This window comes from Podarcis erhardii (assembly GCF_964252035.2).
Source record: "Podarcis erhardii genome assembly, chromosome: 12".
Taxonomy (NCBI): domain Eukaryota; kingdom Metazoa; phylum Chordata; class Lepidosauria; order Squamata; family Lacertidae; genus Podarcis; species Podarcis erhardii.
In genome coordinates, this window is record NC_138513.1 from 30,192,220 (window position 1) to 30,220,114 (window position 27,895).

The 27,895-nt window shown below is 43.2% G+C and overlaps 2 protein-coding genes across 2 annotated transcripts; both read right to left on the reverse strand.

The window, feature by feature from the left end:
- Positions 1 to 1,002: 1,002 nt before the first annotated feature.
- On the reverse strand, positions 1,003 to 19,503 carry SPMIP4 (sperm microtubule inner protein 4). Its single transcript, XM_081882187.1, has 9 exons — positions 19,388 to 19,503; positions 16,764 to 16,906; positions 13,776 to 13,937; positions 10,169 to 10,198; positions 8,694 to 8,803; positions 4,943 to 5,004; positions 4,029 to 4,194; positions 3,221 to 3,312; positions 1,003 to 1,916 (listed from the first exon to the last, which is right to left on the reverse strand). Exons 2-9 carry the CDS (start codon positions 16,895 to 16,897, stop codon positions 1,128 to 1,130), a joined length of 1,545 nt encoding a protein of 514 aa, XP_081738313.1. The 5' UTR covers positions 16,898 to 16,906; positions 19,388 to 19,503; the 3' UTR covers positions 1,003 to 1,127.
- A 1,442-nt stretch (positions 19,504 to 20,945) lies between these two features.
- On the reverse strand, positions 20,946 to 24,177 carry NPVF (neuropeptide VF precursor). The gene is made up of 3 exons (XM_081833954.1): positions 24,010 to 24,177; positions 22,046 to 22,428; positions 20,946 to 21,288 (listed from the first exon to the last, which is right to left on the reverse strand). Exons 1-3 carry the CDS (start codon positions 24,136 to 24,138, stop codon positions 21,201 to 21,203), a joined length of 600 nt encoding a protein of 199 aa, XP_081690080.1. The 5' UTR covers positions 24,139 to 24,177; the 3' UTR covers positions 20,946 to 21,200.
- Positions 24,178 to 27,895: the final 3,718 nt, after the last annotated feature.

Below are 27,895 nucleotides of genomic sequence, written 5' to 3' on the forward strand. Positions count from 1 at the left end.
GTTCCCAAACGCCGAAAACCCAGAAGTGTGTGTTCCGGTTTTCAAATGTTTTTCGGAAGCCAAACGTCTGATGCGGCTGTCTGCTATTGCTTCCGGGGCGCCTGCACCAATCAAAAGCTGTGCCTTGGTTTTCAAACATTTTGTAAGTCAAATGGACTTCCGGAACGGATTAAGTTCCGCGCTTTTGTTTTTGCTATTAATTTTGCATTTTTGTTTTTGAGGCTTTTTCAGTTAATTTGTTTTTGTGACTGTGTGGATTGATTGATTGTGTGACTGCAGAAATGGATAAAAGCCCGCTATACAAACAATGACTATAATCAGTGCAGGTAAGAAAAAAAAATAATTTTAATTGTTGTCATCTACAATACTGTCATATTTATTTTATAGTACAGTGGTACCTCAGGTTAAGTACTTAATTTGTTCCGGAGGTCCGTTCTTAACCTGAAACTGTTCTTAACCTGAAGCACCACTTTAGCTAATGGGGCCTCCTGCTGCCGCCGCACCGCTGGAGCACGATTTCTGTTCTCATCCTGAAGCAAAGTTCTTAACCTGAAGCACTATTTCTGGGTTAGCGGAGTCTGTAACCTGAAGCATATATAACCTGAAGCGTATGTAACCCGAGGTACCCGTGTTCAGTACATTGATTGTTACTTTCATTTTATGGATCAATGGTCTCGTTAGATAGTAAAATTCATGTTAAATTGCTGTTTAAGGGGTTGTTTTCAGAAGTCTGCAACGGATTAATCCATTTTGCATTACTTTCTATGGGAAAGCGTGCCTTGGTTTTGGAATGCTTTGGTTTTGGAAACGACTTCCGGAATGGATTAAATTTGAGAACCAAGGTAGCACTGTACCTCATAATATTAGAGGCATGGCTAGCAGGTGTGGCCCTAGGTGCAAAGAGGCTTTATGTCTTGTTCTCATTTGATTCCTCCCAAACCACTTCAGAGCTGCCTCAACCTGCCTTTGGACGACACTGAATCAGTACTTCACGCAAAAAACTGAAAAACTAGGAGAGTGTTTTATAAAGCACAGCAAGCCAATTCAGAAGCCGCAACTGGAGAAATTGGCTGAGATTATTTTCGCCCTTCCCTTTCACTTTTTTTTTGAAAGGGTGAGGACGTGTGTCAGTTATAGTGATAGGCATTCACGCCGTAGAATTTGTGCCTTCTGCCTTTCCTGTCGTGATCCCTCAGGTCCCTTATTCCTCCTCTAGTTAGATCACTCAGACGCTTGATGGCTTCACCCTTCCTAAAACAATACTGCATATCGTTTAATTTTGTCTGAGGCCGAGCTATCCCGCGGTTAGGAATCCATTCTGGGAAACTGGACCTGCTTTCGATCCCTGGGAACACATTAGGAACACATTGAACACCTGGGATGTCTTCACAGGTTTCAAAGCTCACCTCCGTTGGGCCTGGTTTAGAGAGGCTGATGGGATGGTGCCACACAATGTAATTGCTTAAGCGGGAGGGGGGCAGATCTTCGTAGCGAATGGATTCAGCGGGCTTCACAACAATCTCTGGTTCGGGGGGGACAGCAAGCTGCCTTTGATACAACTTCTCTGTCTTCCAAGTATCTGTAATTTTCTGAAACCTGCTCCACGGAAGTTTTGTATGTTTCATGCTTTCTCTTGGGTTACCTACCGGACGATCGATCTGATTTTGTTGGAAGTCTTCAGTTCTCTTTTTTGCTCCGCTGTCTGTTTCCGGAGGCATTTGCCTACTGCTACTCTGCACCGCATCTAAACATTTGCGTATGAGTGACTCGCCTGTCCATTGAGGTGGGTGCTCACAAATATAGCCAGGATCCTGCTGCTGAGGGTCATAGGGGCGAATTGGTTTGCCTTGAAGTGCGCGAGCAATACGTCCTTCTAAGGGTCTTACTTGAGTCTCAGCTGACGGAAATGATTCTCTCTGAAAAACAGATAGCTTGGGATTGATAGCTACCCTTTCTGTTTACAGTGATGTTCTCTAAAGACAACTCTCAGAGCAGCAATGGGGAACTTTTGGCCCTCCAGATGCAGTTAGATTCCCAACTCCCATCAGCCCCAGTCAGCATGGCCAATGGTCAGGGGTGATGGGAGTTGTAGTCCAGCAGTATCTGCCATGCCAGAAATACCCCATTTCTGTTATAGGACCAAACTAGATACTGTATATCATTTGCTTGATGATTTAATATTTAAATAAATTGTCCTTCGTGCAAGCAAATTCCAGGGCAGTGTATGATAATATCAGCAACAAGAGAATACAAGAAACCAAAAGACAACATCTATGAAACGAACAAACAGACTGGAGGACAGATGTAACCCTTTAAAAATGTGTGTTCAAAGAACAGGGCTAGGCGATATTTGGTTTTCAACAGCGTGATATATCACCAGCTAAACATTGCAACATATTGATATATCGTGATGTCTGAAATAAGAATGGAGCTATGTATAAAGGCATTGTCTGGGTTCACGGTTTTCCCACATTGCGATTTTTTGCATAGCACACACAAACGCACATCAAGATTCGTGATATATTGCCAGGTCAAAAAGTATGAAGCCGATACAACAATATGGGCTTCACACTGGTTTTGGACGATATAGTGACATGTTGCCCAGCCCTATCAAAGAGGAAAGTCTTAATCTGGTGCTGAAAAGATCGCAACTTCAGTGTCATTGCAAGATTAAAAGCCACTTTAGGCATTGCAAGGTGACAGCTATGTCCAGGGTATTACCTTTTTTTACCGTTTATTTCCATTATTATTAGTAATAACATTTTATTTGTTCCACTCCATTAAATAAAAGCTTTAATGAAGACATTTCATCACCACAGATCAATAAAATGTGTCTCATCACGAACAAAGCTAATGCATAGAAAAAATGTGCCTTGCAACAATAAGGTTGCAGCATGGAGTGTCGCTGTTCAGAATTCCAGCCTCTCCATTCCATTCTCCTTCCCACCTGGTTTTCTAGGACAGTCAGCTGGTGTTCTATGAAACTGAGCATGCTCAGTTCTCATTGGGCTGCTTTGTGGTTTCCCCCTTCCCTTAGAGACACGTTTGTTTGTTTTTGCATTTCTGCAACCACCGTGCCCACCTCCCAGCTTGATATCTCCCTCTTGGGTGCTGTGGGTGGGTGCTGCCCTTCGGGCTACATCATCAATGGCACTCACAGCCTGAACATCAGAAGTGGAAGGGAATGATCAGCTTGAAAGGTCCTAGTTGCCATACTTACGAGTTCAACATCCATGCCCAGTTCTCCAGTTGCTCTGCCAATCATCTTGGGATCATGGTCATCCAGCAGCAAGGGGTTCATAGAACCTTTACCTTAAGCAAGACAATGTTGACATCAGTTTAGGAAGTTAATATGTAATATGTGGTATGCAATAATATTGTTATGTGTTACCCCAGTCTCCAAGCTGGTAGAGACTCCAGGGGTACCTGTGCTTAACCCAGGATTTAGTTTCCTTGGAATGAAAGCCAATGGAGATGGTGGTGTCCCCAGGATAAATGGTTTTATTTACACACATATATATCCCAAGCATAGGATGGAGCGGCTCACAGCAACAACACCTACCCCTGTAGTTTTTGCTTCCCCTTTAAGCTTCCAGGGGAGACACAAAGTCATGTCTCTGTGTCTGCAGCTTCAACATCCAGCTCCCACCTCACAGATATACCAATTCTGGGCATTGTTCTTCTACCTAGGATCATGTGGCCTTTAGTCAGGTGAAGGGAGTGAGGAAGATGCCTATGGCCCCCTTTCCTGGAAAGTAGCATCACATAGCTTGTTCTTTGAGATGCTCACGAAGGCTTCACTAAAGCCATTACCATTATAAGTTTGACCCATTCTGCAGGTTCCCTTGTATACATTCCAGCCTTACAGGTACAGGTCCCAATAATTGGGACCTCAGGTATCATCAAGACTGTCCCCCCCAAAACCCCCTCATCATAATATTTTGGAAAATGCAGAGCAAGTCTCAAGATGATTTATCTTAGGTATTTTGTGTTCCAGCCTTAATCTCTCACGTTTAAAAGGCGTGTACCTGTGTAGTCACGCTTGTAAGTCGACAACCAGAGGGCCTTTTTGACATTTTCCAGCATGTTGGCAGATCTGAATGAAATGTCAAGCTCCGGGGGTTTGGAAGTCTTCTTGCGGCCCCCCTTTGGGGAAGCATTTGGGTCGCCTGCCTGACCATTTTCATCGCCATTCTGACAATAAAAAGTAGAACAGGCATGTTAAATTCTCCTACTTGAACTGTGCAGGTGTTTGCTGAGAGGGTAGGAAGGACACAACTTTCAAAACTGAAGCTGTCAGGGTTTAAAACGTGGTTTTAGAAATCTGTCTAATTAGGAGCAAATGAATGAGGATGGTAAAAGTTTGGATGCACTTTCCAGATAAGAGTCTAGGGCAGGGATGGGGAGCTGTGTTCAGCTTGAAGGCCACATTCCCTTTTGAGCAACCTTCTGGAGGCCATGTGCTAGTGGAGGTCAGGACCAGAGGCAAAGAGGATGGAGCCATTAATATGAATGCTACCTTAGTACTGTGGGATATTTTCTACACACCTTCTGCCACCCCCCTCCTCCATTCAAAGAAGGCATTGCCTCTGCCATGGGCGTGTCTACTTTGTATGATTAAAAAATAATAATTTCCTCTCATTGTTCTGTTTTAAACTTTTTTTAAAAGGTCATTTTTAATTTGTGCATCATCTCGAGACATATATGTGGAAGGCAGTTAAGAAATAACAACAACAATAATATTATAGTTCATGAAGCTGGCTGGCAAAGGCTGGTCTACTCTGCCAGAGCTGTCTCCAAGACCTCTTTGTTACTTGAGCTTTAAATATATATTTTTTTAAAAGATGGAGATAACCAGGAATTGAACCTGGTTCTTTTTGATTGCTGAGCTGTAGCCCTCCCTCTAATGTTAACATCCCCAACCATAGTTGTGATTACCTACAGGAAAGTATCCAAGCCGTCTGTCTAAAGGTTCGCCGGCTCTTTCATCTCTTTCGGGGCCACCTTTAAAATTCAGAAATACTTGATTGCATAATAAGAAATTCAAGCAGCTCAGGTAAGAAGAAGAATCTGACTTGGAAGGGGGCAGCTACTTTGCTATAGTCAAGAAATGCTTCCTCATCCACCGCAAATCAGAGATCTACCAGGAGGTCGCAGAGCACTTTTTATCAATGTTTGTGGAAGAGGGGCAAAATTGGCTGAGTACACACCATACAGTAAAAGCACAATCTTGGGCACAGTAGTTTGTTAACGGTGCTCTGTGGAGGGTCAATTAAAGTTCCCAGGTTTCTTTTCGGGTTGGTGGTGGTGGTGTGTGTTTTAAATGTATGGTACACACTCTTGGTGTACAGTCACAATTTTGCTGCCAGTGCCTGAATGCAAAGAAGGAACACAGCTGAAGAATTCCTCAGAGAAGGCCATAATTCTTAACCTGATAAGCTTTGCTTGGAATAGAACTTGTCCTCTGATGGTCCCTTGCAAAACAAAAATAGAACCACACATCTTTCCATCTTTGTACTGCTTAGGGCCAGTCTAGAATGAAGTATGGGCAGACAAGAGAAAGTTTAGAAGGAGGAATGCTAATCACACTATTGTACAATAATGTCTTACAAGCCTCTTTTGTTTACTAGGCAAAGACCCCACAATGTGCTTCAGCATTCGTATTCAGTGTTGTGGTGATGGGTGGTTGGAGATAACAGCTCCTTAACTCAACTTGACCTGTTGCTTAATGCCATTACTTCCCAATGATTAAAGCTTCTTAACACTGTGTGCATTTAAACTAGACAAATGTTCTGTGACTGTAGTAGTCTCATGAGGTTTTCCTCTTACATTACTTCCCTTTGCCTGTAATCCATTTTGCGTTATTGCCAACACGTTTATAGAAGTCTGAATGCGCAGTATGGTCATTTATTCATTCATTTATTTAAAAGATGTTATGCTACTTTTTCAACGCATTCAAAGTGATTTGGGGGGAAAGGAGAAAAATTAAAACTGGAATAATAAAAATAAACATGCATATACATTGTGGTGTGCTCTCCCCAAGGAGGTTCATCCAGCACCTTCATTATAACGTAAAGATAAAGGACCCCTGGACGATTAAGTCCAGTCAAAGGCAACTATGGGGTGCAGTACTCATCTTGCTTCAGGCCAAGGGAGTTGGCGTTTGTCCACAGACAGCTTTGGGGGCCATGTGACCAGCATGACTAAACCGCTTCTGGCGCAATGGAACACCATGACAGAAACCACAGCGCCACGGAGATGCCGTTTACTTTCCCGCCACAGTGGTACCTATTTATCTACTTGCACTGCTGTGCTTTTGAATGGCTAGGTTGGCAGGAGCTGGGACAGAGCAATGGGAGCTCACCCCGTTGCAGGGATTTGAACTGCCGACCTTCTGATTGGCAAGCCCAAGAGGCTCAGTGGTTTAGACCACAGAGCCGCCTGCATCCCCCTACCTTCATTATACATCTTTAGGCACCAGGCGAAAACATTCTTCTTCAACCAGCCCTTGGCTGATTAATATTCTACAACCTTTTAAATGTGTTTGCAGAAGGAGGGGTTATTGTTTTGTTGTTTTTGTTTTAACTATTTATTTGTGCTTTTGCTTTATATTTTATCTTGTTAACCACCCTGAGATCTTGGGATGATGGGCATTATATAAATTTAATAAATAAACAAACAAATGTGTGTGTATTGGCCAGTTGAAAGCATCGTAAGGGGCAAACCCCAATAGATAGATAAAGAAGGGATGGCTTGTCTGAAAAATCAGGCTGAGAAGAACAATCCCTCAGTTTTAGAAGATATTGGGGCCACAGCTGTAAAGGCCTTGCTTTCAGTGGCATATATTTGTATTGCATGGACAGATGTATAAAGTAACAAAAGCAGGACTGGCCGGATGAAGGAGGCTTGATAATGTCACTACATTACAGCCTAATCTCCAGGATCTCTCCCCCCCCCCCCATTTCCTTGGAACAGGAGAAACCCTGCTGCAGGCCTCAGTTAAAACTCCCAGCAGGAACTCTGTGGAACCCTGCCAATAAACCCATTATGTTATGAGCACCTATACAGAGCTTGAATTCAAAAGTCAAGGTTCAGCCATCAGGATTGAGTCTGTGGCTTAGCCTCCTGTGACTCGGTAGATTTGAGTCTGATGGTTTTTTCACCAGCAGATTTCCATTGATTCCAAAACAGTTTTGTGCCTTACATGGATCTCGGAGTCAGAGGATGTTTAGCATTTGGACAGAAGTGAGCAGACAAGGGGGAGATGGACAAGCCCTGAATACAGAGATGGTCAATGTTTCCTCCACATACCAGGTATGTCATACCTTTGCTTTTGGGAAAAGGTAGCATAACAAATAATAGAATCACAGAATGGTAGAGTTGGAAGAGATCCCAAGGGACATCTAGTCCAGGGGTCAGCAAACTTTTTCAGCAGGGGGCCGGTCCACTGTCCCTCACACCTTGTGGGGGGCCGGACTATATTTTGAAAAATATATATGAATGAATTCCTATGCACACTGGGAAGAATGGGGCGGGGGAAGGGCAGGCATAACTCTTCGTGGCGGGTTCTCAGGCCGGATTTAGGACCCAGGTGGGCCTGATCTGGCTCGGGGGCCGTAGTTTGCCGACCCCGATCTAGTCCAACCTTCTGCACTGCAGGAATCTTAACTAGATCATGCATGACTGGTGGCCATCCAACCTCTGCTTAAAAACTTCCAAGGAAGGCGAGTCCACCACCTCTTGTGGGAGTCCGTTCCACTGCTGAACAGCTCTTGCTGTCAGAAAGTTCTTCCTGAAGCTTAGTCAGAATCATCTTTCTTGTAATTTGAAGCCATTGGTTTGACTCCTACCCTCCAGTTATATGGAAATATTGCTGCTCCCCCTCTTTCCACAAGATAATGCACAGAACTGCCTTAAAGTTTCTAAATAGAGAGGTCTGCTAGCTTATACAGTTGAGAATATGATCTTCAACAGGCATGGGGAACATTTAGTGTTCCAGATGCTAAACTACAGCTCCCATCACCCCATAGCCATTGGCTAAGATTGCTAGGGCAGGTGGGAATTGTCGTTCAGCATCATCTGGAGAGTCCCTGGTTGCACACTTCTTCTTTACAGCTATCCTAACAGCAGGTTTTTAAATTAAGTTTCTCTAGCTGATAAAATAATAATAATATTTTTATTTATACCCCGCCCTCCCCAGCCAAGGCCGGGCTCAGGGCGGCTAACAAGCAATAATAAAAACAAGTTGAATGAATACAACTTAAATACAAGATTAAAATACAACATTAAAATATTGAAACATTAAAATATTAAAATGCAGCCTCGTCACAGGAGGAGAAAGGAAAAAGGAAAAAGAAAGAGGGGGAGGGAATCAAATTGGCTCCAAGCCAAAGGCCAGGCGGAACAACTCTGTCTTACAGGCCCTGTGGAAAGAAATCCGATCCTGCAGGGCCCTGGTCTCATGAGGCAGAGCGTTCCACCAGGCCAGAGCCAGTGTTGAAAAGGCCCTGGCTCTGGTTGAAGCCAATCTAACTTCCTTAGGGCCTGGGACCACTAGGGTGTTGCTATTTATGGACCTTGAGGCTCTCCTTGGGGCATACCGGGAGAGGCGGTCCCATAGGTACGACATGAGAAAAAGACATGAGAAGACTTAAACCAAAACCGCACACAGGCACAAATGAATAATGCTTTACCTGTGATGTCGATGTTATTGTGGACGTAAGGATGAAGTGGCCGGTGACGGCCGGCCACAAGGTGGGTCTCTGGATTGGCTGGTGACTTGTGCCTTAGATACTTCTCATATCTATCAAATACAGTAGAAAGTTTTTGACAGGGACAAAGAACATTGTATGGTCATGATGAGCTTCGGTTGCTTGGAATGGATTTCAGATGAAGAAATACAATTCCTTAATTTTGCCCCATACCTTTACCTTGACTTCTCTACAAGCTGTTCCATACCTGCCGACAGGAATGCCCTGGGTTCAGTCGAGGGATTCAGCTGTTAATCTACAGGCTACAGCAACACATTTCACCCAGATTTTACTAACAGTATTAAAAAGAAGAAGAAGTCCTAAGAATGAGTCAAAGGCATGGGGGGGGGAAGGGCATCCCTACTGCCTCACCAGAGTGGTACATGCTCTGGTTATCTCCTGCTTGGCTACTGCAATGCTCTCTACATGGGGCTACCTTCAAAGGTGACTTGGAAACTGCAATTAATCCAGAATGCGGCTGCTAGACTGGTGACTGAGAGTGGCTACTGGGACCATATAACACCTGTCCCAAAGGATCTAAGTTAGCTCCCAGTACGTTTCTGAGTTTAATTCAAAGTGTTGGTGTTGACCTTTAAAGCCCTAAACTGTTTTGGCCCTGGACATCTGAAGAAGCGTCTCCATCCCCATTGTTCAGCCCAGACATTGAGGTCCAGTTCCTCCTGGTGGTTCCCTCATTGCAAGAATTGAAGTTACAGGGAACCAGGCAGAGGGCCTTCTTGGTAGCCCCCCCCCCCCCCCGTGAAATGCCCTCCCATCAAATGTCAAGGAAATAAACAATAATATGACTTTTTGTAGATATCTGAAGGCAGCCCTCTTTCGGGAAGCTTTCGATGTTTAGTGTTCTGTTGGAAGCTGCCCAGAGTGGCTGGGGTACAAGCAGTAAATTATTATCATTACTCAGCATGAATTATTTCCCTTTTCCTAGGAAGATGACCCCACACCTGCCCTTCTGTGCACCTGGAGTGCTAAATGCACACACTTGTTTTCTTTCTTAACTTTTTTTGCACTTCAGGAAGGGTAATGCAGAATTCTGGAACGAGGTCCAGTGGAGAGCTTGGGCCATCGTTTTCTAGCCAATAAATTATACAGAAACTAATTTAACAATAAAGCAAAGGGAAGGACAGTGTTTTCGTCATCAGCAAGCCTTTGTGGTCATCTTCAGCTTTTTCTGTCGCCCCAGGGGGAAGAGCTGGGAACCTGGACTGTGGCATCAATTGCCAGGAACTAGAAGCCACAAACTCCTCCATATAGTCCTAATATATTGTACATTTTGAACTGTAAGTTGCTTTAGAAGCCAGTTTGGCTGGGAAATGGATAAATATGTCAGTCACACTTTTTCTGTTATCTGAATAAAAAACACACAGATTTTAACACAGACGTAAGTTAACTATACTTACTCCTCTGAATTTTCTGGCAAGTCAGGAAGTCTGTAATAAGAAAGAGGTCAGCCAGTCACATCAGTGTATAGGATACCCTATACTTCCAAAAGGCAATTGTAATTGGACTATTCTGATTGCTGCAGCTGAATCTGGCCAAATGGCTTTAGGATATACTCGAAGCTTTGTAAATTTCACCCATCAGTCTGGAGAGGTCTGGAGGGTAGCAACATGAGAACGGGCCTTCTCTGCAGTGGCTCCCTGTCTGTGGAATGTTCTCCCCAGGGAAGTTCGCCTGGTGCCTTCATTATACACTTTTAGGTGCCAGGCAAAAACGTTCCTGTTTAATCAGGCCTTTGGTTGATTTGATTGACATCCTATGCCCTTTTAAATAGTGGGGTGTGTGTGTTTTTTTGGGGGGTTATTGGGTTGTTGTTTTTATTTTGATTATGTATTTTGTGGTTTTATATTTTGATTTTATTCTGTGAACCACCCTGGCACCTTTGGGTATAGGGGGTATATAAATTCAGTTGATGAAGATGATGATAAAATGTCCTTCACGTTTTGGACGTGGATTGTAACATGATGCAAACAGCAGCACTTTGCATTGTTAGGAGTCAAATGAGGAGAACCTGTTTGGATGGATCTACTTTGGGAGACAAATGTTATTTGGAATCCATCAGTTAGTATTTTGTCTGCACTGTGCTGAATTATTCATAGTTGTAAAATATTTACGTCAGTGGTTTATTGATTTTGATAATTATTCTGCTATTAAACAGTGTATTTTGTACAGTGATACCTCGGGTTACATACGCTTCAGGTTACAGACTCCGCTAACCCAGAAATAGTGCTTCAGGTTAAGAACTTTGCTTCAGGATGAGAACAGAAATTGGGCTCTGGCGGCACAGCAGCAGCAGGAGGCCCCATTAGCTAAAGTGCTGCTTCAGGTTAAGAACAGTTTCAGGTTAAGAATGGACCTCCAGAACGAATTAAGTACTTAACCTGAGGTACCACTGTATTGTATGGATGGGATACTAAGGGTCATCTAGTCCAACCCCCTGCAAGGCAGGAATCTCAACATGCAGTCCCCCATCCAATTTGAAACCAGACCAGACCCTGCTTAGCTTTGCAAATGTGCTAGCAGTTTTGTTGCTGCACTTCTAGCAGGTAACTTCTATTTGATTATTTTTGTCCACTCCCCTGGGATCCTATGGGCTGAAGGGCACTTTTAAAATAAAATTAATAACAGCAGGAGCAGCAGCCAAAAATTATAGGGAGCAAGGCTTGCATGTGTGCAGTAAAATGAGGCGGTAGACTTCTGAGGTGCTAAAAGAGGCTGTGCCATTTCAAAACTGCAGGTGGTAGATCACATCTTTTAACCCTCACTGGAAGTAGTTCAGTTCTGTTCAGTAAATTTATTGTGCCAGCCAAAGGACCTGACAAAACCATATAACACAGGCAATATAAAATATAAAGCAAAACCTCTATTTGAACAAACAGAACCATGTTTTGGAAGCAAGACTGTGAATAGGGAGCCTCCGCAACAACATACAACGTATTTCAATTTAGACCTCAGAATCTTCCTTACAATTTACTGTTATTTTGTCCAATTCCTTCTTCCTAACCTTTCTTGCTGCTAGTGCAAAAAGGGTGACTTTATGAGCCTCACGGGTGTTAGAGTTACTCAACAATCACAGAACTCTCTCCGCTGAGGAGAGACTGCTTTCTTGAACAAACAGGGGATTTAGAAACCATCTCCAAGCTCCATGTATAATGGGCAATAAAACAAATAATGAAGAATGTCTTTGACCCACGGTTGCCCACATGTACAGAACCTACCTGCATATGGAATCTTTGCAAGTAGAAAGGTAGGGCAACATGGAATTGGTCCCAGCTAGACAATCCTTTCTTCTAGATGTGCTAGGTTTTTTACTTGCAAGGTGAGCAGTTTTATGAAGGGGTGCAGTTCTAAACAAAACACTTTGCTGAATGTGTAGAGCAGGTTTAATCTATCTAGTCTCTTCTTTCCAGCTTTCTGGAGGCTGGTTTTCTGACATGGTTTCCAGACATAACCACAAACGTTACAAACACTGCACAGGAAGGAAGTATGTTTTAAAATTAGGAACCACTCTTTCCCTACACCAACACTTAATAGGAGAGGGGCACAGCTCAGGATCCCAAGTGGACTCATTGTAATATCTGGATTTGAAGACTGAAAAAATATTGGGTTATAAAAAATAGAATAGGTGGATGTTAATGAGTGAATACTCTATTTAGCTGAAGGACAGAAAATCGGAAGTCATTTTATCTCCTCCCCTCTTTCTTTTCCTTTTCCCTTCTTTTTCCTTCTGTTCCTTTTTAGATTAGATTTTTAAAGTATTTATTTTATTCTGGTGTATTATAAAAGATAATTTGTACTGGGAATGAACCTTTGTATATCTTTGGATTAGTATAAATGCAAATAGATACATTTTTTAAAAAAGGAACTCATGTGGGCTGCAATAGTTGCTCTTGGAATGTATCCTAATTTTTTCATTATGCTGATAACGCAACTGTGTTTCTTTCTGAATGAAACAGGCATTCAAACAAATAATTATGTTTATTCCAGTTCTGAAACGTGCAGCAATCACTTTTTGTGTTTTGGTGCCATCAGGTGGCAAAACTATAGTTCTGCAGTTCTAATCCCACAATGCTCAAGTTTCTGTCAGCCGGCTAAGTTTTCATATGGGCAATGAGAGAACCTTTTCTTCAGTTATTAACTTAACCGCTAGCTCTCTGCAAGGACTGAGATACTGCATCAAAATCTAAAGGCACAACCACAACAGCACTCGAGCTCCATGTGCTATTTAAAGACAGTCTGATCTTAGCTGGGAACAACATCTTGAGAGACAACCATGTTAACCTGTTGCTGCAAATATAACAAAGGATGCTTCTAGACCGCCATTATTTTCAAGTGGAATTCTGTCATCTAACCTCCCCAGAAACAAATCAGAACGAAAGCTTATCAAATAGCCAAAGTTGTCTAACCTTCCTCCATACCAATAAGAATGGAAGCCAAAGCAGTTCATTTTTGACACACAAGCCTTTATGAACTGACACAGAATCCAGTCCACAAAAGCCCATTTTATAATACAGTTGTCTTTAAAGGGGTCACAATACAATTTGTGGTTTTAATCTGAGGATATATGTGACCTGACTTGTGATGAAGATACCTGTGTATCTTAGCGATGCTGAATAAAAACCCATTCAACCAACCTAAATGCAAAGCCACACAAGGTATATAGGAGTGCCCTTTGCTATGGCACTATTGCCAGAATAATGACATACTTGTTAATGTAGTGATCTGAAAACTGCAGAATTTCAGGATGTAGACACCAATGCCTCATTCTTGAACGCTGCAGGTATTTTAAACGTGAGCTTAGTGTATCATAGATCATAAAAGCTCTCTGTTCACATTGGGCAGTCTCTTTTGACCATAGGATGGAGGGAATGTTTTTATAAAATAAATATTCTTCCAGGTTTAGTCCTCATCAGTTTTTGGCTTTCCGAGAGACACCAGCATTTCTGAATTGGCTTCTGGATTTAAACACCAATATCTAGCCATCCAGAGAGAAAGCAGATAGCCTACCTTAGCGGGGCATCTCTGTTACTGCCATAGTACTGGTGTTCCTGATCAAACTTGTAAGGTGGCTCATAGATTCTGTGGGATTCTGGCAACAGGGGTTCAGATTCTTGTTCTCCTTTCACGATGGGCTTGCGCAGCTGGAATATTTCCCTTAGTTCTTCATATCTGAAATCAGATCAAGTGTTCCCAAAGAGCAGCTGCAGCAATGATACTCTACCTGAGTGAAGCTTGCTTCATAGCTGGGATGGCCACTTAACAGGGCAAAAGAGGACACAGATTTGCATAGCAATTGCACATGCTGATTAAGATGCATTGGTTCACATTTGGAAGCAATTGCTGCAGTTTAAATATAAATACAGTGCATCTTGCCATAGAGGGCATGACTGCTGACCAGGCTCTGACTGTTGAGAGTCAACTTGAAGGCTCTCTCGCCGCCTTCTCAGAGTCCTTTCTGTGTATATCAGACTTGAAACAGACAGCCCTTCAAACAGAGAACTGTACCTCATAAAGCAGGACACATGGACACCTAGCTCATAGTGACTAACAGTGCAAATCTAGCCATGTATACCAGGCATTGGCAAACTCGGCTCTCCAGTTGTTTTGAGACTACAATTCCCACCATCCCTGACCACTGGTCCTGTTAGCTAGGGATGATGGGAGTTGTAGTCCCAAAACATCTGGAGGGCCAAGTTTGCCTATGCCTGATGTATACTCAGAGGTAAGCAGGGCTTTTTCCCCTGGCAGTACAGTGGTACCTCGGGTTAAGAACTTAATTCGTTCTAGAGATCCATTCTTAACCTGAAACTGTTCTTAACCTGAGGTACCACTTTAGCTAATGGGGCTTCCTGCTGCTGCCGCTCTGCCACCGCGCAATTTCTGTTCTCATCCTGAAGCAAAGTTCTCAACCTGAGGTACTATTTCTGGGTTAGCGGAATCTGTAACCTGAAGCATCTGTAACCTGAAGCGTCTGTAACCTGAGGTACCACTGTACTCAATAGTACGCAGTTATCAGCACCCCCCCCAATCTTTTGATAAGGTAAATGGAGGGTGAGGAGAGCAAGCTAGCAAGCGTAACTCAAAGGGGGATTGCAAAAAGCAGGAGATGGAGTAGGTGGCAGCGAGGAAAAGGAGGCCTTTGTTTGGGGCTGTAGTTGCTGCTCCCAGTCAACAGGTCACACCAGGGGTAGTCAACCTTTTTATACCTACCTCCCACTAATGCATCTTTCTTGATGGTAAAATTTTCTTACCGTCCACCAGTGCTTGATGGAAGGAGGATTCCGCTTGTGCCGTAGAACCCCCTACTGCCCACCTAGAATCCTGAAACGCCCACTAGTGGGCCGTAGGGACCAGGTTGACAACCCCTGGGTTACACCGTTCCCGCTGCCCCTGTAGGGCACACTCTCCCCCTGGGTGTGCTGCTATGCCGCTGCCTCGCTGCACCGCGAGTGACCAGGCGAGCCCAAGCACCACTTCCTTTTCATCTCTGCTCACTCTCCATGTCTGTGGGGCTGGGAAGGGAGGGAGAGAGAGAGGAGGGGAGAAGAAAGCAGCCTCTGCTGCTAGTGCTGCTGTCCTGAGTGGGTGTGAGCAGACAGGGAAAGGTGGGGGGAGGGGAAAGAAGTTGAAGAAGGGGGGGGACCCGGAGAGATGGAGAGAGAGAAAAGGGGGGTGAGCACTGGCACTTTTCTAGGAAAAAAGCCCTGGATGTAAGCCCTATTGAACTGATTCAGTCTTAATCACAGGTAAGTGGAGTTAGGACTGCAGCCTCAAACCCTTAATTTCTCCTTTCCTCCATGTCATCAGCCTGTTTCAAAACTCCTGGCTAGTCAGCTTGTCCTGCACATCAATTTAAAGTTCACAGCCCTTCTTGAGTTATTAGAACATGTTTCTTGCACCCTTAAACTGAAACATCTATGCTGTGGCTGTGCTTTTCAAGGTTACTTTTAACGTTCCATACAACAAGGTTCATTGAATGCTATTGGCACAGAGATGCTGGACTAAGTCAGATATCCTCCCTGCCAAATTCCTGGGGAAAATCACTCATCTGAGGCTGCTATTTGCATTGAGAGGAACTAGTACAAACGCAGACATATTTCACATCATGACTAGTTTGGTCCCTGCTCAGTCCATGTTAACTATCAACTGACATGCATGCAATTTCTGCTATTTCATGGGTTGCTACTTGCAAAATGTGTAGCCCAGTCCTATGTGTTGTTGTTGTTGTTGTTGTTGTTTTAAGGTAAAGGACCCTGACAGTTAAGTCCAGTTGCAAATGACTCTGGGGTTTCATCGCTCATCTTGCTTTACTGGCCAAGGGAGCCGACGTTTGTCTGTAGACAGTTTTTCGGGTTATGCAGCCAGCATGACTAAGCCGCTTCTGGCAAAATCAGAGCCGCACATGGAAACGCCATTTACCTTCCCACCAGAGTGGTACCTATTTATCTACTTGCACTTTTTTGTGTGCTTTCGAACTGCTAGGTTGGCAGGAGCTGGGACTGAGCAATGGGAGCTCACCCCGTTGTGGGGATTCGAACCGCCGACCTTCTGATCGGCAAGCCTCAGGCTCAGTGGTTTATACCACAGCGCCACCCATGTCCCTATATGTGTGTTTACTCAGAATTAAATCTCATCAAAGTCAATGAGGCTTAATTCCAATACACAGCATTGTGGCCGTAATGAGTATATTCATACTACAGTGGTACCTCAGGTTGCAAACACCTCGGGTCACAAGCACTTTGGGTTACAGACTCCGCTAACCCAGAAGTAGTACCTCAGGTTAAAAACTTTACCTCAGGATGAGGAGAGAAATCATGGGGCAGCGGCAGCGGGAGGCCCCATTAGCTAAAGTGGTACCTCAGGTTAAGAATGGTTTCAGGTTAAGAATGGACCTCCGGAACAAATTAAGTTCATAACCAGAGGTACCACTGTATAAGACCTAATTCAGCTACATAGAGATATTGGAAAAAAATAGAGTGAATAGCTACTTCTTACCTTTCTGGTGATATAGGTGGGCCCGGGGGAATATGCAGTGGAGTCAGGTGATTCGCAGATTCCAAGGTTTTTGTTACTAAGGCTGTTCCATCTTGAGCATCATTGTAATAGGTCATACCCGTATGCATTTCCATCTTTAATAGCTACAGAGTAAATTTATACACAGAAAAGTCCGTGATCAAAGCAACTAGCATTCTGCTTAGTTTGAACAGATAAAATTTTGTTTCAATAGGTAACTAGAATTGACTTAGCAACAGGGCCAACTTCATTACTGAACGAGATCACTTTTCAGATTGCAATATAAAAATGAGAGAGTCTGGACAAAATAGACATGACAAAGAATTTCATGATCAACTAGAAACATTGAAAACTTGGGGTTTTGGAAAAGAAGAAGCCAATTTTGTTTTTTCAAAGTGACACAGTATCATATTAAAACAAAGTCCCTAAAAAAAGTTGGAAGGGACTAGAGCAGCCTTTTCCAACCTGATGCAGTCCAGATGTTTAGAACTGCCATCCCTGGCCAAGCTGGATGGGGTTGATGGGAGTTGGAGTTCAGTAACATCTGGAGACACCATGTTGGGGGAATGCTGGATTAAAGTTATTTGTATGAGGGGAAATTCTCTTTCAACTTCTGGGTATTATACCAAATGGTATGTGGGAAGAATATGAGTCAGTTTCTTCTTAGCAGCCATTCAATAAACTCTAGCACTTACTTTGATTTCCCTTAAGCTGTAGTTCATGGCAGAAATATAATTGTACCATGCCTTCCACTCTAATGTGATCTAGCATTGAACTTTGGCAAATTCATACAGAACTATCACACGTTTCTGTTGTGTTCCACTTTTGATAAATACATGCAGTTTTGTGAGTGCGTTTGCCTGCTGGATTACACCAGAAGTTATGCACCATATACCAGTGCTATGGGTACATGTAATGCTAGGATGTGACCACAGTTGGTTCTATCCCTATTCACTTCTTCAAATGACATTTCAGTGGAAGAAATATACAAGCAGAGCATAAGGCAGGGATGGCAAGCCTGTGACCTTCCAAATGTTGCTATATTATTCCTCCCATCATCCCTGCCCATTGACCATGCTGACTGGGTCTAATGAAAGCCAAAGTCCAACAACATCTGGAGGGCCACAGGTTTGGCACAAGGAGAAGCAAAAAGGCCCTCTTCCAAGGCAAGAGATGCGCTACCCCATAGCAGATTCCCAAACAGAGATACCTTGTACTTCCAATATGCCCTCAGCCAGAAACCAGTTTTCTTTCTGTGTCCCTTTCTTCCAAATGGCAAATAGTCTATGTTTATACAAACTGTTCCCATCATCCTCCACCTCTCAGCTGGAGGGGTGGTTGTAGGTCACCTTCTCTGTGCTCCAATGGGTACCTCATTCAAAGGCATAGAAAGCATCCCAGCTGTCAGGGACTGGACTGAGGAGGAATGGTGGGGACTGCCCCCCCCCCCGCACTTCCCAGAGAAGAGGGAGACAGTATAGATTCACAACAGTGGTTTGCAGAAGGTCATAGTTCAGAGGCTGCAGAGGGGAGAAGCTGGGAAATATTGGGAGAGGAGCAGGAGGAGGAAGAAGAACCAGGGGAGGGACAGCTGACAAATTCAGTGTCTTTGGAAAGCATTCCTGATCCCCTCCTCCTCGCAGGACCTGGCGGGCATTGAGAGTAGGAGAACAGAAGGCAAAAAACCACAGATTAGCTGATGCAGGGATGATGTATAATAGGAGAGACGGAGGGGGCGGGACTTTACTCAGAGCAACGCCATTATCTGAGAGACTGCATCCTATGTCTATCTCTGTGAATATTGAATAAAACACCTTGGTAAGAGCTTCTTGTTTTTTCCATTACGGTGGTACCTCGGGTTACATACGCTTCAGGTTACATACACTTCAGTTTACAGACTCCGCTAACCCAGAAATAGTACCTCGGATTAAGAACTTTGCTTCAGGAAATTGTGCAGCAGCAGCAGCAGGAGGCCCCATTAGCTAAAGTGGTGCTTCAGGTTAAGAATTAAGTACTTAACCTGAGGTACCACTGTACTGGCAGCCTGCTGTGAGGGAGGAGGATCAGATTCCCTGCAGCCTGACACCAGCTATCAACCTAGCCATTATCCCTCATCAGCCACCCATTCTGGACTATTAACTAATAACCTGCTCTGCCTCCACAGTCAAAGGTGGTAAACTGTCCGAATACCAGTTGCAGAAAACCGCAAGAGGGGAGAGAATGTTCTTGTGCTTGGGTCCTGCTTGTGAGCTCCCCATTGACCATCAGGCTGACCACTCTAAGAGGAGGAAGCTGGATTAGATGGGCCTTTGGCTTGATCCAGCAGGCTTGTCTTATGCTCTAACTTGCTCAACGCCATCCACCAACAACCACAACACCATGAATCGTGCAACACATGTCCACTTTCAAAGTTATTATTATCATTTATTAAATTTGTATACTACCCTCTACCCGCAAGATGGATGAAGATCCATCTTTGATGCTTCCATTAGTCTCCAGGCCTTTTCCCCAACCCCATGCAGTGTTGAAAGTTAGATAAGAATGGCTAGAAGAGAGGAAACAGATGGAAGCGGACATAAAAGTGGAAGTTTGAGCCTCAAACCTACCTTTCTGGTTTAAGGGCAGTGCTGTATATTGTTCTAGTTTCCTGCCCTGTTCTGTCAGTGGTATCTGACATCACAATAGAGGAGATTGTCCTGATTGTTTGCTTTCGCAGTTTCTGATGGAAAATTAGCTTGTTGAATTTGGCACATTATATTTCGGTAAAATGGATGTGGAAAAGTGAAATAGAGTGCTTGATACCGAAACCAAAATACCACGAATGTACTTAAAGGAAGTTTAGCTAAACGAAGGAAAAGAAAACCCTCACCTAATTGTGCTTTGAAAATCAACCTTTTATGCTACTTCTTGAAACAAGGGGGAGATATCTGAGAGTGACGGCCACATTCTCATTAAACCAGTGCTTAGTTTTGTATTCTCTATGTTTTGACAGAATGAAACACATTCTAATGATCATAGTCACTGGGAACAGGGCAATGTTCTCCACTACAGCTGAAGGCAGCAGGCTTAGGGGGTGCAGGGGAGGCTACATGGCACACCACATATGGCTCTCTCCTCCAACATCTGGTCACCATTCCCCATCCCCTAGCGGTGGATGTTAGTCCATTCTGGCAAATGGGGCACTGCCCCACCAACCTTAGTCTGCCCTCAGCTAGTCTCCACCTGCCTGATTTCTTGGTTATGCAACCAGTCAGGGGATGGCATTGACTCTCATTGGCTCTGGCGCCACCTAATGTTGGTCCTCCTACTTTCTGCCCTACAAGTCCAACCCCTGACCACTACCTGCCAGCATTTGGTTCCTGAGGTAGCCAATGATAGAGATACTTTCCTCTTGGTACTTATGGGGGACAATTATGACAATTTCAATGAAAACCATGGTGGGAGAGGAAAGAGTTGAAGCTCCCCTCCCCATGATGAAAATCAGGGCTCCCACACTTAAAGCCAAAAACTCTGAGAATATTAGCAGCGACACAGTACAGTATGTTGTTTAGTTTGACCCTGATTTGTACATGAACGCAACCGCAGTACAATCCTGCAGGTGTCTGGACTCACTTTACAACTACCAGCTCTTCATTGATTCATCTCTAACTTCTTGGCCTAAGCCTAATAAGAGCATTGTGTTCTTCTTCTTTTGAAAAATAAAGGGCTTAGGCACCAACACAAAACTTGTGTGAGAGACAAAGGTGGTTTGGGAGCTCCTGCAGCTTCCTGAAATCCATTCCTGTAGGTTTGATTTATTCCAGTCCTTCCCCTGCCTTTCTCCCCAGTTCATGAATAATATATATGCATGGATAATAAATAATCTACAGATAGCCATCCTTGTGTGTGTTACCTGCCTAGAATTTGCTTGCAGCTTCACTTACTAGGCAGTGATTATTTCCTTGGCTCCTGTGCTATAAAACCAAAGAGAAATTTGCATTGCACAGCATCATGTCATTCCCACCCCCATTTATTTATTTATTTTTGTGGATTTCTTAATCCACAGGAATCAGGGGAAAAAATCCAATCCTTTTGTACATTTTCTTCTGCACAGCTTTTAAAGAAGCAAGCCCCAAACATGTTTATTTCCGCATCACTTTTCAGCCACTTTGGTTACAAGGCAGATTTCTTGTCGTGACATTTTTTATTTTGCTGACACTGTTTTCAGCTACATACAATACTACTATATGCTATTTACAATTGACACCAATGGTACAGAGTACAAGAGAGATTGAAACCCGCAGCACAGCTATGGAAACAAACTAGTACAACAGCCACCATCACCAGTCTACAAAGGCCTCCTGATGGAAATCATAAATTGAAGACTGGTGGCTTTTTTAAAAAATTGGCCCATTTCTTTCTTTTTCGTTGTATCGCCTTTTAGAATGGAAATTCACCCAGAGCCTTCCAAAGTCTTGCCTCTTCATCATCAGATTCCCTTTTCATATTTTTGTGTAAATTGCCAAATCTGAAAAGAAAGAATCAACCACGAATGATTCAGCGGCACCAATGATTCAAATGTGGATGGATGTAAAGGAGAGAGCCCTTCACCACCCTCTGGATCATTCTTCAAATTAAATGTGCTTTTCAAGGGTACCATTCAAATGCTTTTAAGAAAACAATCCTCTCCACCACCCCATTCCAAAAATGTGTTTTGAATTGTAGGAAATGTCCAATTATTATTTTTGGGTTTTGGTGATGGAGAATGGAGAATTGGATGATGGAGAATTGATAAGAGAATGGTTGAAATATAATGCAGGGGAATTTTTCGGCACAACTCTAGAGCTTGACTTTGGAGAGGAAAGATAATTTTTTTGTCAAATGCAGAGAGGATGCTTCCAGAGTGGCCTCATTGCTTTAAAAATATCACATCTCTCTCCATCATACTTTCCTCCTTCAAGTTCAGACGGCAGGTCCTTTAAGATTTTCTCAAGCCACAAAGGACATACTTGGACTTCTAGGGAATATTTTATTCACATTGACCTGGCAAATTCATAACGGTATATTATTACATCAATTCAGATTAGTAATGAGGTTGGGATTAGAAGTTGTTTATTGAATGAATAACACATAGAGCAGCTTTCTATGACCTGGTTCCCTTCAGCTGTTTTGGACTTCATCATGGACACACAATCTGTGGCTGGTGGGAAGTGTTGTTCAGATCATGGAAGGCTGCCACAGAGTGTTCAGCACTTGAATAAAACAATGGATTTAAATTTATTTACTTGTTATTGCCTTGGTCAGGGTCTTTGGCCGCTTGGGGCAGACTGAAGAGAAGCGATGTCCCAAATCTTTGTGGCAAGTTGGCGGGAGAATGGAAGGAACTTTGAACCGAAGGAGCTCTCTCAGATCTTTGTGACAAAGGAAGGGTGTGCCGAGCAAGGCTTCCGGCAGATGCCCTTCCAAACCGGAGAGGCAGGTTTGCTGCAGGCTTGATGCTTCTCTCTTCCTGAAAGTTTCTGCCAAACCTCAGGGGCAAATTCGCAGCTGAGTTGGGCACCTTCTTTGTGGTGGGCGTCCTCATCTTAATGATGTTCTTCAGCCCCCAATCCTCCAGTTCTTCAAGGTTCAGGCTTCTCTGATTTTCTTCTATAATGTCTTCACTAGACTAAAAGGGGAAAAAACAATAACACAACTTCAAGGCGAATAATATACTGGTTACATGCTGATAATTAAGTGTGATTCTGATTAGGCTTTGGCCCTCTCCAAGTCTTGACTCTCTGCCAGTCTCAGATTTTTCTGTGGAGAGTGAGAACACTTCAAGAGTAGTTGGGGGAGGGGGAGTCAAATACAGTGGTACCTTGGTTTACAAACTTAATCCCTTCCGGAAGTCCGTTCTTAAACCAAAACCATTCTTAAACTGAGGTGCTCTTTCCCTAACGAGGCCTCCCGCCGCCAGTGCCCTTCCACCGTTCAGCTTCCGTTCTTAGACTGAGGTAAAGTTCTCAAACCAAGACACTATTTCTGGTTTTGCGGAGTTTGTAAACCAAATCGTTCTTAAACCGGACTGTTCTTAAACCGAGGTACCACTACACTCAATTCATTCTGAAGTTGTCTTACCTTCAGATTGGCTGTGCACTTACCCCGGTGTGGGCTAATATCCTTGGCTTTATTACCAATCCACTTTCCTAGTTTAATCCTTAATTATTATTTTTAAATAGCCAACTGGCTGGAAGTGGCCAGATTTTTTGTCACAGGCACCAGGAAGGTGAAACCATCTTGCTAAGTAATGTCTGATGGATAATTTCTACCTTGATGACTAACATCAGAGCTGGAGCTTATTTTCCAGGAGAGAAAAGCACGAGGTTATGATTTATTGAATAAGTAACAGGCAAATAAATGCAGACTCTCATTTTATTGAGACGTGCTGGAACTCACAAAAAGAAGTATCTCACAAGACCCTGGAGAAATATTAATTTGGGGACAATCAGAAATAACAATAAAGGAAGAGTCATATTAGACTGATTGAGTGTCAGAACTGGAGATGCTGGAGGCCTGCAAAGGGAATTTGAAGTAGTACCATTAGCAGATGGCAGAAAGCTGTATACCACCTACAGCTAGGAGCTATTCTGGAGTGTATCTGCTAAACATTGGAAATAACTGTATTCTATTTAATTGACAGATAGAAGAGAAGAAGAAGTGCCTCTTTTTCCTCTTTCTTTTTTCTTACTTAGTTTTTGATAGTATTTTATTAATATTAAATAACATTACTTATAAGCCTGATATGAATGATATGATATGAAGATACATAAAGAGAGAAGATTGGTAGAAGAGATTTGTGTGAGAGGCAGAATAGACTGGTTTTTCTCAGGGTGTGAGACTGAGAAAGGTGGGAGCTGTCCCGACATGGATCTCTGTGAACTGAAGATGAAGATAGAAGGTTGATAAAATATATAATTGTGTTGTGTGTGTGTGGCAGCAGGAGGCCCCATTAGCTAAAGTGGTACCTCAGGTTAAGAACAGTTTCAGGTTAAGAACAGACCTCCAGAACAAATTTAGTTCTTAACCCGAGGTACGATTCTTGGAGGGGCGCAATTTTCTGATTCGCCTCAGGTGCCAAAATGCCTTGGGCCGGCCCTGATTGATCCACACATATGCTGTTTGAACATTTTCTCTGTAAACCTTTTTGTATACCAATAGCAGTGCAAACACAGACATAAGGATAATATTATGTCAGTAAATTTCTTACCTCGGAATAGTTATCATCACTGTATTCTTCTCTGCTCTGCAAGCTGGTCATTACTGATTCATCACGGCAGAAGGTCTTTGAGGCTAAAAGCAAACATGTAGCTAAAGTAAATAAGATTAATCTGTTCATTTGAAATACTGTAATTTTCAGTTCTCCTAGATCGTATTTACATCAGAGATCCAAATCTGGACAGCAGAAAAAGTAGCATCTTTTTATACTACCAGGCAACCAAAAAAATAATAATCTTACCATGACACCGATTCCAAACATCTTCATTTTAATATGAATTAGAAATGTGATGTTAATTATGTATGGGAAGTATGCAGAGAATTTTTGTGAACTTGTTTAAACAAAAGTGTTTCCGGTCAAGAAATGCAGATGGCATTACCAAATATTTCCCTTGCCTATTAACGAGCTTTAATTAGGGCTACAATAATCTGGAGCAAGACCTTATGCTTAATTACCACATTTGAAACAAAATCACTCTGTTCTTGCATCAGCCTCAGTCATCAGTGCTTGAAAATGAAATGTCGGTGCATGCCATTCTCCCAAGTCTGTGGGAGTTTGTTTCTTCTTAGAGGTGCACCATTGGAAACAGACTCCCTTACTGGGTTGTTGGGAACAGTAGCTCTGTGAGCAGTAAACTTCACTGCCCAGAATTCTTTGAGGATGGAAATATGTTTTGAATATGCTTTAAAGGTGTAGTTTGCCATTCTGGATTCCACCCTGGGCATTATTAAAGACTTCTATAGCAATTGTATTTGTTACATTTATAGGTAAAGGTAAGGTAAAGGTACGTTTACATTTATAGAGCACCTTTATCTTCCAAGGATCTCAAGGTGATGTACAGTGGTACCTCTGGTTACATATGCTTCAGGTTACATACCCTTCAGGTTATACACTCCACTAACCCAGAAATAGTGCTTCAGGTTAAGAACTTTGCTTCAGGATGAGAACAGAAATTGTGCTCCGGCGGTGTGGCAGCAGCAGGAGGCCCCATTAGCTAAAGTGGTGCTTCAGGTTAAGAACAGTTTCAGGTTAAGAACGGACCTTTGGAATGAATTAAGTACTTAATCCGAGGTACCACTGTACATGGTTCTCCTCCTCTCTATTTCATCCTTGCAACAACCTTGTGAGGTAGTTCAAGGTAAAGGACCCCTGGATGGTTAAGTCCAGTCAAAAGTGACTATGGGGTTGCGGTGCTCATCTTGCTTTTCAGCCGGTGTTTGTCCACAGACAGCTTTCCGGGTCATGTGGCCAGCATGACTAAACCACTTCTGTTGCAGCAGAACACTGTGACGGAAACCAGAGCACACAGAAACACCATTTACCTTCCTGCTGCAGCGGTATCTATTTATCTACTTGCACTGCTGTGCTTTCGAACTGCTAGGTTGGCAGGAGCTGGGACAGAGCAACGGGAGCTCACCCCATCGCAGGGATTCGAACTGCTGACCTTCTGATCAGCAAGCCCAAGAGGCTCAGTGGTTTAGACCACAGCACCACCCACATCCCCTCCTGTGAGGCAGGTTAGGCTAAGAGATGGTAAGTGGACCAGGGTCACCCCGTGAGTTTCATGGCTGAGTGGGGATTCGATCCCTTCTCTCCCAGGTCCTATCCCAACACTCTGTCCAACACTCTCTACAACTGTTTTGCAGGATATCGTATCCTCTGTAAGATTACTTGCTAATATATAATTTATTGTGTTTTATTAAATAAGAAGTGTAATGATATCTGAGCTCAAAACCTGACGGATATTAAACAAATTCTTCTTTATTTGACTACTGTGCAACAAGTGGCAATATCTGTTTGATGATGTCAGCTTCATTGAGGGACAACTTTCTTCTCCCACGTAGGTTCCATTGCAATGAATGAGGACCATGCAGGAAACTCAAACGCTGTGATGAACTCTTGGCCTGGAGGAATGCATGCTTTCATATTAAATGGCATGAAAATCTGATCAGTAGTAATGAAAAGAGCAACTTTGTCTTCTAAGCGAATCCGTCAGTGTGCCGTAAATCACTTGATTCCAGCGGAAGAGCAGGTTTTAATATTGTTCGTTGCATTTCATATAATAATATAATGATAAATCCTTATTCATTATTAACAGCGCATTGTGCAAAAAGGATATGCATTACATGACTCATGTCACCAATAAGTATCGAAGGATTTCCATAAAGATGAATAATTCATTGCATATTCATTTTGCCCCAGTATGTAATGACCTATTTTATGGCTCATTTTGAAATAGCATGATTTAAAAATGCATACATTTTTTCATTGAAGAATTGGCCCAGTCATTTTTCATACATTCTATGTATGCAGCCTTCTTACTGAACTGTGTTTGATATTTCTTTGGTCTTAAAAATGCAGCTCTATGTAAAAGTTCAAGCAGATGTTAACAGTTATGCTAGTATCCTGATATGGTTAGGGATGGAGGAATCATTTGCGTGGACAGGCAGAGACCCCCCAAAAACTCCTAGAGTTTTGCATCTCTAGGAGTTTTGCATCACTCTCACACCTGCATATGTCATCCTATTTCTGCATCAATCTGTGTTTTTTGTTTGCTTAAGATGCATGAGAATTCATATTTAAATATGTACCTAAATCCTATGTTTGAATGTATTTTCTCTCAAAAGACACCTTTCTAAATATATTTTATCCTAAAATACACAGTTTTATACACACTGTGGTATGTGGTTTGAGTCAAGAACCGTATCTCAAAGTTTGGAGAAATACAATGGAAACCTGTGATCCGATTTGCATGTATGTGAAAATTCAGAATTTGCAAATTTCAGAATATGTGCAAATTCAGAATTTACGAACAATATATTGCAGAGAGGCAGGAAGAACCTCCTGCAAGAGTTTGGCAAGCTGTCTGCCATGGAGAATTCACAGTAGTGCGTGGAGGAGTGTCTGGGGTTCCTATGAATTGTCATAGTCCCATTGCTGAGTGACAGCATGTGAAACTCGGTGGAGTGTGAGGCTAAATAACCAGAAGAGAAGAGTCTCTTGAGATACACTTGGCAGAGTCAGCATATGAAGTTAAGTCTGCTCTGAGGGTTGGGCAAACAGTTGGGAAATCCAGCGGTCAGGGAATCTGATGATTACAAATCCTAGGGTCCAGATGTAGAGCAAGAAGCAGCAAGGTAGGCCCGGGAACCACAAACATTGTTTCCGACATCTGACTGCTGCTGAGAGCTCTTTTTAAGAAGGCTGAAGCCAGCTGGTTCTCCTCTTTGTCCTTGAAGGCTGATCAGCTGCAGGTGGAGTCACACCTCTTTCTCCCCCTTCAGGCTGTTGATCAGCTAAAACAAAGCTGACTCCTGGGCCCATGACATGAATCTGGACTGTGTAGACCAGGGTGGGGATCATCTGGTCAGTCTTCTCAGGGCCACATGCTGGTGGGTGGGTGGGGGAAGAGTCAAAAGTGGGCAAAGCAACAAATGCCCAACAAAAGCAGGGTACACTCACACAGCAGGCAAGAGGAAGAAGAAGAAGAAGAAGAAGAAGAAGAGGAGGAAGAAGCGTTTGGATTTGATATCCTACTTTATCACTACCCGAAGGAGTCTCAAAGCGGCTAACATTCTCCTTTCCCTTCCTCCCCCACAACAAACACTCTGTGGGGTGAGTGAGGCTGAGAGACTTCAAAGAAGTGTGACTAGCCCAAGGTCACCCAGCAGCTGCATGTGGAGGAGCGGAGACGCGAACCCGGTTCACCAGATTACGAGTCCACCGATCTTAACCACCACACCATGCTGGCTCTTTCTCACCAAGCAAGAGTCATGATCACAAGACACATTTCATCCAGCCAAAAACTCTCAAGGAGGATAGGAAGCAGGGGCAGTGAGGGGTGTGGCCTTGGGGGAAGGGGTATGGCATGGGAAGA